Source organism: Elaeis guineensis, chromosome 5, assembly GCF_000442705.2.
Source record: "Elaeis guineensis isolate ETL-2024a chromosome 5, EG11, whole genome shotgun sequence".
NCBI classification, from domain to species: domain Eukaryota; kingdom Viridiplantae; phylum Streptophyta; class Magnoliopsida; order Arecales; family Arecaceae; genus Elaeis; species Elaeis guineensis.
This window is the reverse complement of record NC_025997.2, coordinates 131860347-131877222: the sequence shown is the minus strand read 5'-3', so window position 1 is coordinate 131877222 and position 16876 is coordinate 131860347. Positions and strand designations below refer to the sequence as shown.

Genomic DNA, 16876 nt, shown 5'->3' with positions numbered 1-16876 from the left:
CTGATGCATATAATATTCAGACTTCTTTCTGAAATTGGAAAAAGTCATTATTTAGACTTTAAAAATAAAAGAAAGAAGATGAGGTTCTAGACTTGGTAGAGAAATTGAGCTCTTTGAATTTAAGACTGTTGAGATGCCACGGTTATGACACGGATGTGCAAGTTCTCATTATTGACACCAATGATTTTGCACATTAGAGTTTTCTATATTTCTAAGAAAGGAGGCATTATAAAGATGCATGCAGGAAGACAAATGATTCCTGATCAGAGTGAGCCAACAAACAAGGTGGCACTGAACAGCTACTACTCTACATAAAATGAACTTGGAATTGATATTCAGGACTTAATGTTGCAAAGTAGAAATATGGAGGAAGACTTCAATGAATAAGGGCTTGAAAATCAATATAACTAAAAAAATATAGAAATCCATTTTTTGTAATTAAAAAAAATGAATATTCAGCCTAGCAAGAACTGATGGCTAAGAGATGCTATTTGGAAAAGCCAACCAAAATCGTTACCTATGAAGGTTATCATCTATCTGGGTTTGGCTTTATAAATCCAGCATAGCCAATCATTTCTTTAAAGAGTATGTTTATTGTAACTGCAAACTTTTGCAACTCTTTAGCACAACTTTTACCCAAGGTTTGCCATATCGTTCGGTACCATACCCTACCAGTACCAAACTAGTACACTATCCTATATTGTACTGACACCTGATATGCCTAACTGTACTGAACGGAACCACGTATCGCAATTGCAATAAGATGGTCCCAATATGTGATCCAGTATCAAGATGGCGAACCTTGCTTTTATCTATCTACATTGACATAATAATATAACACCTTCCACATTCTGGCCTAATGGGCTTGCTACCTACCAGCTAGTGTCATTGGAAAGTTGTTATTGCCGTATTGATCGGAAAAAAAGGACTTTCCTGAGATTATATCTTTCATATTTTGGCTGGTCATGTATCTACCTTTTCCAGTTTATATATGCTAAGCAAAAGCAGGTGCTATATGAAGCAGGTGCTTTGCAGGATGTTCTTCATTTGCATGATGTACTTGCTAGAGTTTCCCTTGCTAGACTGTGTCATACATTATCTAGAGCCCCTGCATTGACCGGTATGTGTGTTCAATCGTCTTGCACTTCCAAATTCTCTCTCTTTTTATTTTTTTTTTTGTAATCTTTTTTCTTTTTGTGTGTGTGTGTGTGTGTGAGTGCAGAGAGGCCAGACATTACATCTCAATACAGTTCTCTCCTTTATCAGCTTCTTTTGGATCCCAGTGACAGAGTTTGTTTTGAGGCAATACTGTGTGTTTTGGGAAAATTCGACAACACAGAAAGGTGTTTGCTTATTTTCTTGTAATAAATCGGTTATTGATTATTGTGTAGTAAGTACCTGCTAAGTGCCTTGTTCAAGTGATGAAACTACTTTTTATACTTTGATTTCTCTGTTGTAGGACTGAAGAGCGAGCTGCCGGATGGATTCGATTAACCAGAGAAATTCTCAAGTTGCCTGAGGCTCCTTCGGTATCATCAAAGGGTAGTCAATCGAAAGATGCCCTTCCACCAAAACCAAGTAGCGAGAAACCTGCTTCTAAAGCGAGGCGTCCTCAACCTCTTATCAAACTTGTTATGAGAAGGTTTATGGAATTTTTTCTTTATGTTATATCCTTTGCCCTAAATACATCTCCAAGTTTTCACTATTTGTTAACTGCAACTGCTGTCTTCTTACTTGTTTTTTCTTTTCTTTTCCTTTCTTTTTTTTTCCCCATTTTAAAGATTGGAGAGCTCTTTCCGTAGTTTCTCTCGCCCTGTGCTTCATGCAGCGGCAAGAGTTGTTCAGGAAATGGGAAAAAGCAGGGCAGCAGCATATGCATTAGGTGTCCGTGACATTGATGAAGGATCCCAGCTTCATGCATATGCTGAAAATATTGAATCCCTTGATTCAGATCCCCATGATGGTTCACAATCTGAAGGTAGTCTTGTTACAATTTTATTATATGCTCATATATCAATCCAAATAACACAGGTGGAATTCTTGTTCAACTTTTATTTCTAAGATTAACTTTGAGGTTGAATTTCCTTTTGGTTTGCGAGTGGAAGATGATATTCGATATTGGATCACTTTGGAAGATATATACCTCTGATAAGGTCCCAGGTTGGTCTGAGCAGCTGCAGAACTTTTCTGTCCCTAATGTAGAGTGGAAGAATGGTTGTTAAAGAACCGAAACTTATAGAGGAGACTGAAACTCATTTATAGGGACAAATCAGGGGTTGATTTTCTTGTTTTTTCACTTCCTCTTTTCCTGGTAATTGAAAGGTTGGGGTAAATGAACTAAGGCACTTCACAATAATGTTTGTAGCCACCATGCAAGTTAATTCATCATATTGTACCTCTTGACAAAAGTATCAATCTGATGCTGACATCATGACTATAAGGCTATCATGAGCTTCGGAAGGGGAAGCGGGTATCCTGGGTAATAAATATGGGAATGGGATAGTCCGGTGAAGTCACGAATTAGGATTTTAAATAGGCACTAGGTAGGGAAAGTTGGAGAATCTACATCTCCAGGGAGCTATTGAAGGCTCTGACATAAGTGACAAATACTTCTTGCTAATGGTTCTTTGCATCTGAATGGGCTAGAACTTTTGTTGATTAAATTGTTCCAAGTCTGACATTTTTGAAATTTTGAGGACTTGTATTCTGGGCTATGCAGAAAATTAGCAGAATCCCCGACTGCTTGATTCTGGGAGCTGTCAATATTGCTAATCTCCACACGTTTCAAAGTTTCATAAGTCTGCTTTAGTTTGCATTTTAATGTTGTACTTCTAGAGTGGGTGAAAATAGAATGAGTAATGGCTTTCATCAGGTTGTCAAACACCAAAACAACTAGAAGAGCAGGTAACTGGTGGCATTGTTAGCAGTGATAGTGGCAACACAGGGAACAATGATCAAAGAAATTGTGTATACATGAACATGTAACTAAAACAGCCTATAAAGGGTACCGTGCCACTCATAGGAGGAAGATATTGACAAGTAACTTATCTAGTGTCTGTCTAGTTGTGTGCACATGGATTAGAACGTGAGATGAATATCTTGTTTTCTGACTTATTTTGAAGGCTAAACTCTTGTATTTGGCAGTATCTGGGGCTGACTTCGATGAGGATTCCTATGCTTCTTTAACCCACACTCTTGGTTTTCCTACTGGAATCTCTTGCATGTTGTCACCATGTAGGTTAAGATGTACTTTGACAGGATTGTTCATCCAGTGGATGCCAGGTCAGGTTTTACCTTTCAGATTGCGAGCATCTTGGTCCTTCAAGTTGCTTTGGCTTCTTTTCCCATGTGTTTTGTCCCTGAAGTAGAATACGAAGAAGCGAGATAAGCATATATGATGAAGGTGGAATCTCTGCATACCGCTTCATTTGGATTGAAGGGGGTTTCACTGCTGTGCTGTTTGCCTTTCTTGCATTGTCAGAGTGTTCATGCTTGTGCTCCCTGCCTCCCCTTTCTATTAGATAATTTGAGTTAGAGATGTCATGCTTGTGCTTAACATCCATGGAGCCAACTGGCCTATTGATTAGTTTGCTGGTCTTGCTATGCAGCTTTGGTCCTTTGTTTACCCTGCTTAGTCATGGGACCTTGGTCGGGCAGACCTTACTTGTTAATCAGAATGTCATCCTTGGGGCATTGGTATGCTCCAAGTCTTGAATAAAACTTCTATTTCTTCCCTTGCATGCCTTTTTCTTTTCATTTTTTAATTCACTTGCAAATCTAACTTCATTTTGGGTTGCTTTACATTTGCATATAGGTAAATAGAAAACAGATGCTTCATAATCCTAGGTGCAATATGCCATAAGCAAACGATTTCTGTGCCATCACGGGTCAGCTTAAGGGGTCAAAGTAGGATCTACCAAACTATGCAAAAGTCTTGTTTTCATCTTTCAACTAGATATTAACCATCGAGAGTGGTGGGGCTTTTGGACAGGAGGGTGTATGGCATGAAATGTAAGGGCTGATTGGCAAGTGGGGAAATCTGCCTTCTTGATCACATGATCAAGCAACATCGTGAGATTTGCCTAGATTTGGAAGAAGTGTTAAAAAACACAGAAAATAGGAAAGCTGATAGTCAAGAATAAGGTTTTAAGTCTCAGTCGTCTTGTCCCATTCCTATGAGAAAAGGGTTCCGGAATGGGGCTAGGACTTCAAAACCTATCTATGTGGAGAGAGAAGAAGAAAGGGGAAAGAAAGAAAAGAAGGAAAGAAGAAGAAAAAGAAAAAGTGAAAGGAAAGAAGAAAGGAAAGAGAAAAAAGAAGAGAAAGGAAAAAAAGAAATAAAGGAACGGATAAGAAAGGAAAGAAGGAAGGAAAGAGAGAAGAAAAGAAAAAATAAAGAAAGAAGAAAATAAAGAAAGAAAGAAAGGAAAGATAAAGAAAAGAAAGAAAAGGGAGAGATAGACTGAGGATATCTATCGAGATGTATGATCAGGACTAACGTTGGGATGGAGCAGGACAGCGAGGCATCCCGTTCCATAAAGAAACCAAGACACTCCCATCCTACGGGATTTAAAACCTTGGTCAAGAATGTTAAGATGTTTACTTTTATGTTATTACCTTTTCATATGCTGACAAAGATTTTGAGATGAACAATTTTCTGGGAATAAGAATTTATATTTGTAAGCAATCTGGTTATACCATCTTTGTAAGGTGATAACATTCACAAAATTGCTTTCTATTGGCACCACATTTTTCTATTTAGCATTTGGCAACATTTTTTAGATGAAAGTGGCTATTTTTTTTCAATTTAATGTAGATGATGTTCTTTATTTTGTTTGCAGCTATTCGTAAGGCATCACCACTGTCAAATGGGGCAGGTCGTATGGATACAATTGCAGGTTTATTAGCTTCACTAATGGAGGTAGTGCGCACGACTGTAGCATGTGAATGTGTCTATGTTCGAGGAATGGTAATAAAAGCTTTGATCTGGATGCAAAATCCACATGAGTCATTTGAAGAATTAAAATCTATCATTGCGTGTGAGCTGTCTGATCCTGCTTGGCCTTCAGCACTATTGAATGATATCTTACTTACTTTGCATGCTAGGTTCAAGGTACTTTTCACCCCCTGTAATCATTTATATCTGTTCTTTTATCTATGTGGACCTTTGGTGATTAAAAGGAGTTTATTGTTGTGATACCAGTCAGGTGCCTTCCTATAGCCTTTTAAGTGGGATGTAGCTAACCAATCGAAAATAAAATTTTAGCTTGTTTAAGATCAGTATACTTTTAATGACATATTTAATAATTTCTTTTCTTATATTGTATCTGTTTACATTTTCAAGCATTGCATTGAAAAGTATGTTGCTGCACTCAGTGTATGGATGTCGTTATCTGATATAATAATCACATAAAATTAACCAACTATAATTATGAGATATCAGATAGCCTGAACACTTTGAGGCTAATTCTTCCTAACTTATTATTTTTTCTGGTTATTTAATATATGTTGCATAAGTGTTCCAATTTTAGTTATTTTAGTGAGCTCCAGAATATGTAAAAGATTGGATAAATTTGTTGTGTTAGACTCTGTTAGGAATGGCAATATGCTGTGTTCAGTTGTCAAATTCAGATCAGGATAAAAACTCTCAACCCATGCCCAAACATTTATGATTGGGTTCAAAAGAATGAACTGATTTATCTTATATAGATCCATACCTAACTTGTCAACCCAATTAGGGCTTCACTTTTCAATAATATATCTTATAATTGAAGAAATGATCAAAAATTAGAGAATTTAAGTCTGAAAATCCAGACAAAGCGAGAAAAATTAAAGTGGAGAAGAAAGCAAGATAAGCCCTAAAAATAGTGTTCCCTCCATTTTTCCCTTCAGTATATTTTATACATCCCCTTAGTCATTCATTCTTCAACCTTCCTAATAATCTGAATCAATCCTTGACCGGGCCAGCATCTACCACACAGTTAGCACTATAAGGGGAGTAAGAAAATGGATTTTAAGCAAGGTTCCAAACCAAACCCAATTATTAAAAACCATGGAACTCATTCATTTCAGGAGGTTTGGGCTGGTTGGCAGGTTTAGTCAGAAATTGCCACCTGGAGATACCAGCCACTGATAATTTAAAATATGCTGCTGGTTCTTGGCTGCCTGAAGAAGTTTACTCTATATCACAGTCTTGCATTTGCTTTGTTTAAAAAAAGAAAGGACTTCAACAATATACTTCACTTAGGCATAAGACCTCCATGCTGGTGAGTTTCTGATTTAAATTTTGAGACCACATAATGCTCAGTCAAATTTTCTTAGAAACTGAAAATAGTTTCAGGTACTTCATAATTCTGCAAGTAAATGAGCATCTCTCTCTTTATTACTGCTCTCTAACTCAAATGGTAACCTTATCACTGCACCCTCTCTGTAACGTATGATAAATACTCAGATAAACATGCCACAGTACCTTATAAGCAGGAAAAAAAAATGATATTTCAGCAGATGGAAATGTTGTTCTAACTTCCTGCAATGTTTTGCACTTAATATTTTGGGAGAACTGGTTTCACCATGACATCAACTTATATTTCAAATTTTCTAATCTTCCTCATGCTCTTACTCTTTTGGATAATTTACGATGTGCAAGACCATTTTGTTTCTAAATGACTAGTCTTCAGTCTCTGATGTTTCTCTTTTACATTGTATCGAATGACATAATCATCTCTCTTTCTCTCTTTCATGTTTGACATACCAGGCAACTCCCGATATGGCAGTCACACTACTTGAAATTGCAAGAATATTTGCCACTAAAGTCCCTGGAAAGATTGACGCTGATGTGTTGCAACTGCTATGGAAAGTAAGTTCATAATTTGGTATCTCTAACTTGTCTGAATTTTGTTCAGGGTAAGCTATGTTGCTTCTTACTTGCATTTCATGGATGAGTATCTCAATAAAAGTAAATCAATTACTCTAAATTTCTGTTATGTCCTCCCAAAAGTTCCTTCAAATTGCTTCTTACATCCACCATCAAAATTTCTTTCGTCTCACAGCTTTTTATTTCCATTCCTCATGCCTGAGCTGTCTTTGTTTCATAGTGCACATGATGCTGGCTGAAAATACTTAAGAAAAAGCTGCAATAGGAGAATATGAAATCTTGTTCAATGAAGGATTAATATTCAACATTAATTGGATAATTTTAGGGAAGTCGATTTATCCATAATTCTCTATAAGTTGTGGTTTATTTGTGAAGCATGCCAATATAAATAATGGAAAAAAGGTGCGAAATATATTAGGTTGCGTTTGGTGGCTGGTAATCTATCCAGATTGCTGGCAATTTAATGTGGTAATCTGGATTACTACGTATGGTATGCTTTTTGGGTGGTAATCCAGATTGCCTCTCATGAGGCAATCTGGATTGTCTTGGGGAGAGGTGGCTATTCAGATTGTCATTTCTTTGGCAATGTTGCAATAAAAATTTTGGATAAATTTTTTTTTCAAATAAATCACATAAAACCCATTGCCCAACCCTCCCCCCTCCCCCCCACCCCCTTCTGCGTGCGTTCCCGGCCCGCTGCTCCTCCATCTCTCTTTGCTTGCCCGCGGCTCCTCCACCCTTGTCCCCCACCACCCCCTGTGGCTTCTCCATGCCCTTTCCCACCACCCCCACAGCTCTACATGTGCCCGCCCCCTTCTCAACCCCCCCGGTGCCCGCAGTTCCCCCACCCCTCGATCCACCACTTCTTCGTGCCACCACCACACCCATATTACTCCTGTTACTTTTCACCAGGGAAAAAGAAGAGCATCAGGGCAAAATTATTGGGGATATTTTGGAAATTTGATTTCACATTATCGGTAATCTGATTGTCATATCAAACATAGCAATGAAGATTTTCAGTAATTTTACTGCAACATTACCTATGTGCATCAAACACAGTAATCAACATTATTGGCAATTTAATAGTGGCAATCTATCCTGAAGGCAATCCACATTACCTTCCAAGCTTGCCTGGCGATGCACCAAATGCAACCTTACTTTTATCTGAGATACTTTGACAGCTTATAGAATTATGCAGGGATGATGCATATTTACAACTTGCCACTCTCGGCATGATTATCAAAATGTATTAGCAAGTGAGCTTTTTTGTCATGTTTCATTTTCTGATTTTGCTTATCATTCAAATATTTATTTGTACACTAATCTAATTCATCCTTTCACAACCTTTTATGGTTTGTGTTGCTGTTGAATGATCTTGATTGTTTAGGTGTAGTCTTTTATTCTTATAATGGGCATCCCCATGAAGTTTGAGAAGTTATGCAAAGATTTCTTTCCTGAATTTCTTGTCCATCCTTCTTTCTCCATATGTATGTTAATGTACCCTCTCTTTGTGAACATTTAATCTGGTGTTATTTATATCCCTAATATGATGATAAGATTAAACACATATGTTACATTCACCTAAATTATTTCCTTATGTTTTTTGCCAGACGTGCCTCGTTGGAGCTGGGCCAGATGGGAAGCATACAGCCTTGGAAGCAGTCACAATAGTTCTCGATTTACCACCTCCCCAGCCTGAGTCAACATCAGGACTTACATCTGTTGATAGCGTATCTGCAGCTGATCCAAAGTCAGCTCTGGCATTGCAAAGATTAGTGCAGGCTGCAGTAAGGAATTTTGTCTTTATTGTGGATTGTCACAAATCCAGGACTGAATTTGTACAAATATTTAACTAGCTGCAAATAGCATTCATATTTAGTTGCTAATATTCTGCACAGGTTTGGTTTCTCGGTGAAAATGCAAACTATGCTGCATCTGAATATGCTTGGGAATCTGCAACACCTCCTGGCACTGCACTAATGATGTTGGATGCTGACAAAATGGTGGCTGCTGCCAGTTCGCGAAATCCTACTCTTGCTGGTGCATTGACACGGCTTCAAAGGTGCGCTTTCAGTGGGAGCTGGGAGGTGCGTATTTCTGACAAATTTCTATTTGTAGTAAGGTTTGCTGTACTGGTTCATACTGCCCCATACCAGCATACCATACCATATGGGTATTAAACTGAGACTTGGTATGAGGGCATAGCGAGACTCGGTGCATCAAACCGACCCCCTTACTAGGCATACTGACATTGTGTCAGCATGGTACCAGTATGGGTTCCCATATCTGGACGACGACCCTTGATCTATTTATTTTTAAGTCCCCATTTATTGGTAGCTAGATTGTAGTAATTCTCTGATTTTTAGATTATCTGCTCAGGTTCGAATAGTTGCTGTTCAAGCCCTAATTACTATGGCAGTCAGATCAGGGGAGCCTTACAGGCTGCAGATATATGAATTTTTACATGCTTTAGCTCTAGGGGGTGTGCAATCTCAGTTCTCAGAAATGCAACTTAGTAATGGGGAAGATCAAGGTGCCAGTGGTACGGGTCTTGGATCTTTAATTAGTCCAATGCTTAAGGTTCTTGATGAAATGTATAGAGCACAAGATGATCTTATTAGGTGAGTAAACAAGCATTGAGTTCCTTTTCTGAATGTCAGGTTTTATTTTATATCTTGACCTATGTTTTCTTTAATATGTTGATGTGCAGAGATATGCGCAATCATGATAACAATAAGCAAGAATGGACAGATGAAGAACTCAAGAAACTATATGAGACTCATGAGAAACTCCTTGATTTAGTTTCATTGTTCTGTTATGTTCCAAGAGTGAAATACTTGCCTTTAGGACCAACCAGGTAATGTTTCATTATTGATTGGTACAACCATGAAGATTTAGAGCAATCTTGGTACTTTCTTTCATGAAAAAGAAAAGGAAATATTACTCACATGCATGACTTTGAGATGTCTTATAAATTGATTGGTCTTATGCTGTGGTCTCACATGGAATACTCATTGTAGTGTCTATGATGCTGATGCTTGTTTTTATACATTATTTCATGTCAGATATCAAACTATTAATCTTAGAGAATAGGTTTTGTTGGTCCACATCTCATGTTAATATAGTAAAGCTGAAATTAGAAAACATTTTTAAATCTTTTTTTTTTTCTGTATCTGGCTTATATTTTCTACTGTTTATTTAAAGTTCATGCAATGTCATTTTTTCTAAAGCTCATTTACTTAGATATTAAGGTAATTTGCATGCTTAAGAAACTTAGAATGATTTTGACATCCCTTGTTTTGAAGGGAAGGGATGATCTGCGATCCACCCTAATTATTGAAGGAACGATTTTGATATCATTTTCTTGAAGAGTGTATCCTGTTTGGATAAGAGCCCTGCTGGTCTTCCAGGATGTTATGCACATAATGGATGGGAATACTCAGGTCTATTATATGACTATGTTCATGCAATCTCAAGGCTTCCAACTGTAATGTCATCAAAGATACATGAGCAATATGTTATAAACAAGCAATCACTTAGGCAAGTTATGGAATATTTTAGCTCAATGAAAATTTGATAATGTGTCAAAAATTATGAGAGAGGAAATATTTCAGGTATAAGAAAATCAAGATATTGTGCATCTGTATAAATGAAACTTTTGATTAAGCAAGATAACGTAACAAAATCAAGTGAAATATAAAATTACTAAAAATTGGTCTGACATATAGTTCTTTCTCGTGGGTGATGGTTCAGTAAAGAACTTTATATTGAGTCCATTATGAAGGTAATGCCTGAGTATTAGATCTTCCTGGTCAGACAGATTGCCAAGAGATAAACCAGCATGCGATCATTGTTGTTATCTTGAATCCATTATGCAGTAGAAAGAAGGGATAGATGAAGGCATAACGAGAATTAGAGATGAATGGATGGAGTGAACATTGGTGTTGGATGGGACATTGGGTGACAGAAAAGGTTCGAGGCTTCAGCTATCCAATACAATCATGACATGGATGAAGATGCTAAGGTGGATGTTTGGTAAAAGTAAGGAGGGTGGGGAGGAAGAACTCATGGTATTTTTTATCTAAGGGTTAGAGAAGACAAGGCAAAAGAGTCGAATTAAAATGGACAGGAATCATCAGGGAGGATTTGGAAACATAGTGGATAGCAATTTTTCCTAATAAAATTGATTAGTGAGGAAGGATTCTTGAAGTCAACCCCAAATAACTGCAGTAAGGCTTGACAATTATAGTTATAGCCAAATGAAAATGACAACCCAATTACCATTACCTGTGTCAGAAGATATTTTGTTCTGATTGTTTTTCACATCTTTAACATTTTGATCGTGAGTGGATTGTGGAAGGGATCTTGCATGAACTGGAAATGGTGGTGCTATTTGGCTTTTGAGGTTCAAAAGAAATTCTCTGAACTCTGAAGATTTTAAGGCTGGCAATGTATGGATATGAATGCAATGTAATGCAATGCTGAAGGTCTGGGAGCACAATTCTGATACCATCTATTTGGTTAAGTGAACTGAAAACTTGGATAATATCAGATAGCATTCTTTCAGAGCAAGTTAACTATCCTTGTTACCAAGTAACACGTGCCTCAGAGCACTTTAGGATGTGATCAATCATGGCACTCAATGTGTGTAGGCATGTAATTGTTTGTGACATGCCTCACTACCCTCATAAGATTTTTTTTTTTTTTTTTAAATGATCAAGATTCTTTTTAAATCTTTTGAAATTTGCATTCTTGAAATGCATGTGTGACAATGTTTGAACATAGTATTTCCATCAAAGATCCATGTGAACACCTCCAACCGTATAAGGATTATATGGTTTTTGTTTTTGCGATAAAGCTTCCAAGTTTTTATTCAACTTGAAGTTTTCCCATTTATTGCAGTTTTGTGCGAGTGATCTTACTATAACAATGTTTCTGATTTAGCCTTATGAATTTTGTTCTTGGATTTTGTTAGTTGTTAGCTAACCTAAGGTATAGTTCCTCTAAGATTTGTAAAATAAATTGGGAAATATGCTTTGATTCATGTTCTTGAAAATGTTGCTTATTTTCATACGTATATATGGGGGTTGTTTGTCATATCAGATATACTTAGTTGGCCAACCAGGACTCTGGCTTGTGCACTCCTTAAGGGCCTGTTTGTGAAGTTCCTGCTGTATCCTGTAGGATCATCCCAAAGAAAGCATGAAAGTGGGAGAGGGGAGGCAGAGTATGGGGGGTCGCTGGAGTCAACCCCTGCAGGATCAAGAAAAGGGACCTCTCAAGGTCTTTTTTAACACCATGGTGATTGGGCCCTGCCAATTGCTCCCATCCCCAGCCTCTCTTCAAGATGATCCCGCCGGATCGAGTGAGAACTTCCCAAACTAGAACTTAAATGGTAAAAAATTACTAATCCCATGGGCTTATGCTTCCAATATGTGGTGTTCTTTTGGTTATTCAGAAGAACAATAAGTTACTCTAATATAACTTATGGTGTGGACCAAGTTTCCATCTTAATCAAAATTTCCAAAAACAGAAGCTGCAAAAACAGATGTGGTGTTCTTGGATGTGAATTCATAAGTTTCAGATGGCTAGCTTAATTCATGTGCCTTTGCACGGACATGGCCTGTATGTTTATTTTACTTGTTTTTATCTCCCTCAATGTTTTTGTGGATTTTGATGGCAGTGCTAAGCTCATTGAGATCTACCGTAGCCGGCATAACATCAGTGCATCAGCTGGTCTGAATGATCCTGCTGTTGCTACAGGGATATCTGACCTTGTATATGAATCTAAAGAAACACCTAAAGAGGCTGAGACCATTGATCCGGATTTGGCAATGGCCTGGGTTACAGGTTTAGAAGATAGCGAATGGGGAAGCAATGTACCAGCGATGGAAAAGGTGACATACTTCACCTGTTTGCTTTTAAGTTTTTTAATGATGTTGATTTTGCATGATTTCTATTACAAAATATGTATAAAATTGAATAGCTACTGCAATATGAGTATTGAAAAAAAATATTCATGTTAAATTTATGAAGAACTTGTTCTAACCTTACCTTTATGGAGGAGTTGTTTTGGCAATAAAATAAAAACTTCTTATTAATTTTTTTATACTACAACAACTCTTCTATTTTACCAAGAATGCATTTGGATACCTGCTGCTGGGTGAGTGAACCTCAATTGCAGGAGGTGGCCGTTTTTCCAGTGTTTGGATTATTGTAGGTTGACCAAAATCCTGTAAATCAGACTCAGTTGGGGGCTCTTTTACAGTATTATATTACAGTCAAATTTGCTGTAAGCCAAACTACTGAAATTATAAAAGCTTTAGGGATATTGGGTTTAAATCCCAATAAGGACAATTGTTGGTGGAGACATAAGTAATACTACTTTATTAGTACAATCAAATATGGGTACAGTTCTCATTTATAGGCAAACAAACATGAGATTTTATTTTAGTTCGACCACAAACTCACTGAAACAAACAGTAGAAATGTAGTTGTTAATGCAGCAGCAACAACCACATGTAACCCCAACTACATGCATTTCCCAACTACGGTATCCGCACAGACCATAAGCTGCATGCATTTTTCCATATCCTGCTGTGATACGTATGTCTTGTATGGACTATCTACAAGTTTTATGCTATTGATATTTTCATTTCAGGTGAATGAATTTCTTACTGGTGCTGGCACTGATGCTCCTGATGTGGAGGAGGAGAACATAACCTCCCGGCCATCTGTCACTTATGAAGATATGTGGGCTAAGACAATTCTAGAAACATATGAAGCAGAGGTACAAATTGAATGGTCCTTTCAAGTATTGGTCACTGATCGGCATTCTTGAAATAAAAGTTTAATGGTTAGCCTCTTGGTTTTAGGAAGATGATGCAAGGTCATCCGGGACATCCTCTCCTGAGTCAACTGGTTCTGTTGAGAGTTCCATATCTTCCCATTTTGGTGGCATGAGCTATCCTTCCTTGTTCAGTTCACGTCCATCAGGCTATGGGGTTTCACAGCAATTGGTAATCAGTCCTGAAATTCATGTGAATATATTTTTCTCTTCATTTTAGATTCTGTTGTGTTGGATGAATTTAGCTCTTACTTTTTGATCTTGGCTTGGATTAACTCCAACGTTACTTTGGTTTACTAATTATCTTTTTGATATTTTAATCAGTTAATTGAGAAATTGATATGCATCAGTACCTGCATGTTAACTCCATTACTCGATACCATTGCTTTTGACCAACCGAAATATTTTATGACCATTTGAATTCTGAAGATAGGGAATTCAAATATGTAGTTTGATTATGATGGCTTAATTGCAGAAGCCTTTCTGCAAGTATTGTACTTCAGGATCTTGCTCTTGCTTCTGGATGCTTCCAAACTACAAATGTCAACATTATATACATTACTCTGAGCTTATGTATCTAAGGTTTGCATGCACTCTAAAAGCTCGCTTCCAGACTTGGATGCTTCAACATTTTCCCCCCTTCTTACAGATGTCTTTCTCTAAAAATATTGAGTGCCCTTTATTTTGCCTTTCTAAAAAGAGGACAGATATCATTCTGTTCATGAAAACTTTGCAGAAAACTTTTTATTAAGATTTTTGTGATAATTTCTCCTTTAAATGCAGACATCTATTAAGACCCTTGCATGTGCATGAATATATTTTAAGCCTCTCCTATGTCTTCATCTTTATTTGTGGCCCTACCACCAATTAGTTTTCTGCAGCATTTAGACCATGCTTTTTTAGAGCGTAATGGTAATGTGTATGTCAAGCAAAAAACCATATCAAGCACATGGATGGATGTCCCACCCTTTTTTGTATTAATGATGAATTTCTGCTCAAGTTGTATGCATCTACGCATTTATGCATGCGAATATTTTCTGAAATCGGGCTCAGACAAATGGTGTGAAATGCCAGGCTTGTGTTGGAACAATTTGCCCTTCAATACGGAGCAGAAGTATGCAAATATGATGTGAATTTTGCCTTGATTCATCATTAATTGAATTTAAACCATCTTGTGTTGTCAAAAAAAAAAGGGATGCAAATAGTGAATTTTTCTTGCATAATTAGTTATATTACTGTGTGAATCACATCAGTTCTCTTTATGCCCCTACTGTGCTTGGTTCTGTGATCAATTATATTGTCGCAGATGCATGGGTAGCTCATATGTAAATTTTTTGAAGTTTTAAGCTTAACCAGCAAGGTTATTATAATTATACCTGCAAGGTTATATAATATTCTAACTGTAGCCAACTACCCATCTAGGATGTGAGGGACTTAGGGACCTTGTTGATCCTTGCTTGGTTGACCTTGTTAAACGTAGAACTGAACCTCGTCTAATCTACATGGCATTAAGCTTGTTTAAACGTAGAACTGAATCTTATCTCATCTACATGGCATCAGCTTGATTTGAAAATAGGCATGAACACCTAATTTTCAAACTTATATTTGCAAAATGTGAGTACAAGAAGAGATTGAGTAGCTTTGTGATATAAATTCACTGCCATGTGAGATAAAGTAGATACTCTGCAGTGAAATATCAAGCACTTCAATAGAGACTTACCTCATAGTTAAATAAAGAGAAATTTTAACCCATATGAACTTAAATCCAATCAGGAGCAAAGGTCAGCAGCCACTTCAAGTAGACTCGGCAACACTTCCTTTGGTGGTCCATCATCAACTTCTGAGGGTCTAGGATCTCCGGTCAGACTTACTTTCAAGTTTCAAGTTGTCTCTATCTTTTCATATCCAGTTGAATCATCAAGTTATAATTTTGCTCCATGTTCAGATCAGGGAAGAACCACCATCATATTCAACATCTGTTCTGCAGAGATTTGAATCCTTTGAGAACCCTTTAGCTGGGCATGAGGCTCAGACTTTTGGCTCTCAGGATGATGCAGATGGTTCTGAGAATCCACAGTTTGGGAAAGCACTGTATGACTTCACTGCTGGTGGTGATGATGAGGTAAGTCCACATTTAGATAGGTAGATTCTTCCAAAATTGCCGTCTCAGTTCTGCAGAAATGCTTGCTTCCAGAAGATGCCTAGTAACCTTGATGCTCTGCTCTCTGACTTAATGCAATAATTTTCTCTTGGTTTCTTAGGTGTATCTTGTAAGAGATTAAACACAATTCTCCTGAAAAAGATCACAATTCTTAAACTGTATTTTTTTTTTTACAGTTAAGCTTGATTGCTGGCGAAGAGGTTGAGATTGATTATGAGGTTGATGGTTGGTACCATGTAAGTATATAGAAGTCATTTCTTTTATCTGTGATATGATCTGACACCAACGAATGTGGTAGTCAAACTAAAAACAGTAATTAAAGCTGGATCATGGTTCTTTCGTTACAGGTGAGGAAAAAGCGGCCTGGGAGAGATGGGAAAATGGCTGGACTTGTTCCAGTTCTCTATGTCAGTTCATCTTGATGTCTATTAGCCTCTCTGCTGAAGCTGGTACCCTTCTTCTAAGATAAATTTGGAATCAGAAATCCCGCACCATGGTTCTCTCAGTCTGGCATGTGCCCTGCTTTGCCTTTTCTTGGGTCTTATCGGTCAATCCATTGTAACACGTCAAAGAGTAGATGATAGCTGCACTTTTGTTCCTGTCACACGTGAGTTCCATATGATGCTTATTGCGGCACACTTGTAAATGAGTTTTTAAAATTTTTTTTATTTTTTTATTTTTAATGATGCCTTTTTTTTTTTTTTTAACCCTTGGTGCCCCCATCCCAATGGTTTTTTGCTGTATTAGTTATACCGCTCAAGAGGGGTGCTGTTCGAAAACTATGATCGTTGTGGACTGGCTTTTTTATCTAATTTGGGTTTGACAAAGGGCTATGTAGAACTCACTCACGTTGCAGATTAATCCTTCTTGTAACCAGCACAAATCAAATGACTTTTGAACTACTTTTCTGGTGCTCTCGTTTATAAATTTTTTGTTTGGAATTGCGGGTTTAGGGAATGATGGCATGGAATCGATTTTTCCTTCAATTTTTAAG

At 37.4% G+C, this 16876-nt stretch overlaps 1 protein-coding gene across 1 annotated transcript in view; it reads left to right on the top strand.

The window, feature by feature from the left end:
• The window catches only part of LOC105046286 (uncharacterized), a 28206-nt gene extending 11643 nt beyond the window's left edge, over positions 1-16563 (top strand). The window contains exons 10-26 of the mRNA XM_010924839.4: positions 1025-1120; positions 1223-1343; positions 1460-1642; positions 1782-1978; positions 4842-5113; positions 6755-6856; positions 8485-8661; positions 8773-8961; positions 9254-9495; positions 9585-9731; positions 12558-12771; positions 13536-13664; positions 13750-13893; positions 15495-15581; positions 15667-15843; positions 16059-16118; positions 16230-16563. Of these exons, the coding sequence (XP_010923141.1) occupies positions 1025-1120; positions 1223-1343; positions 1460-1642; positions 1782-1978; positions 4842-5113; positions 6755-6856; positions 8485-8661; positions 8773-8961; positions 9254-9495; positions 9585-9731; positions 12558-12771; positions 13536-13664; positions 13750-13893; positions 15495-15581; positions 15667-15843; positions 16059-16118; positions 16230-16304 (2612 nt within the window). The 3' untranslated portion in view covers positions 16305-16563. The remainder of the gene's footprint in view (positions 1-1024; positions 1121-1222; positions 1344-1459; positions 1643-1781; positions 1979-4841; positions 5114-6754; positions 6857-8484; positions 8662-8772; positions 8962-9253; positions 9496-9584; positions 9732-12557; positions 12772-13535; positions 13665-13749; positions 13894-15494; positions 15582-15666; positions 15844-16058; positions 16119-16229) is intronic.
• The last annotated feature ends 313 nt before the right edge of the window (positions 16564-16876 follow it).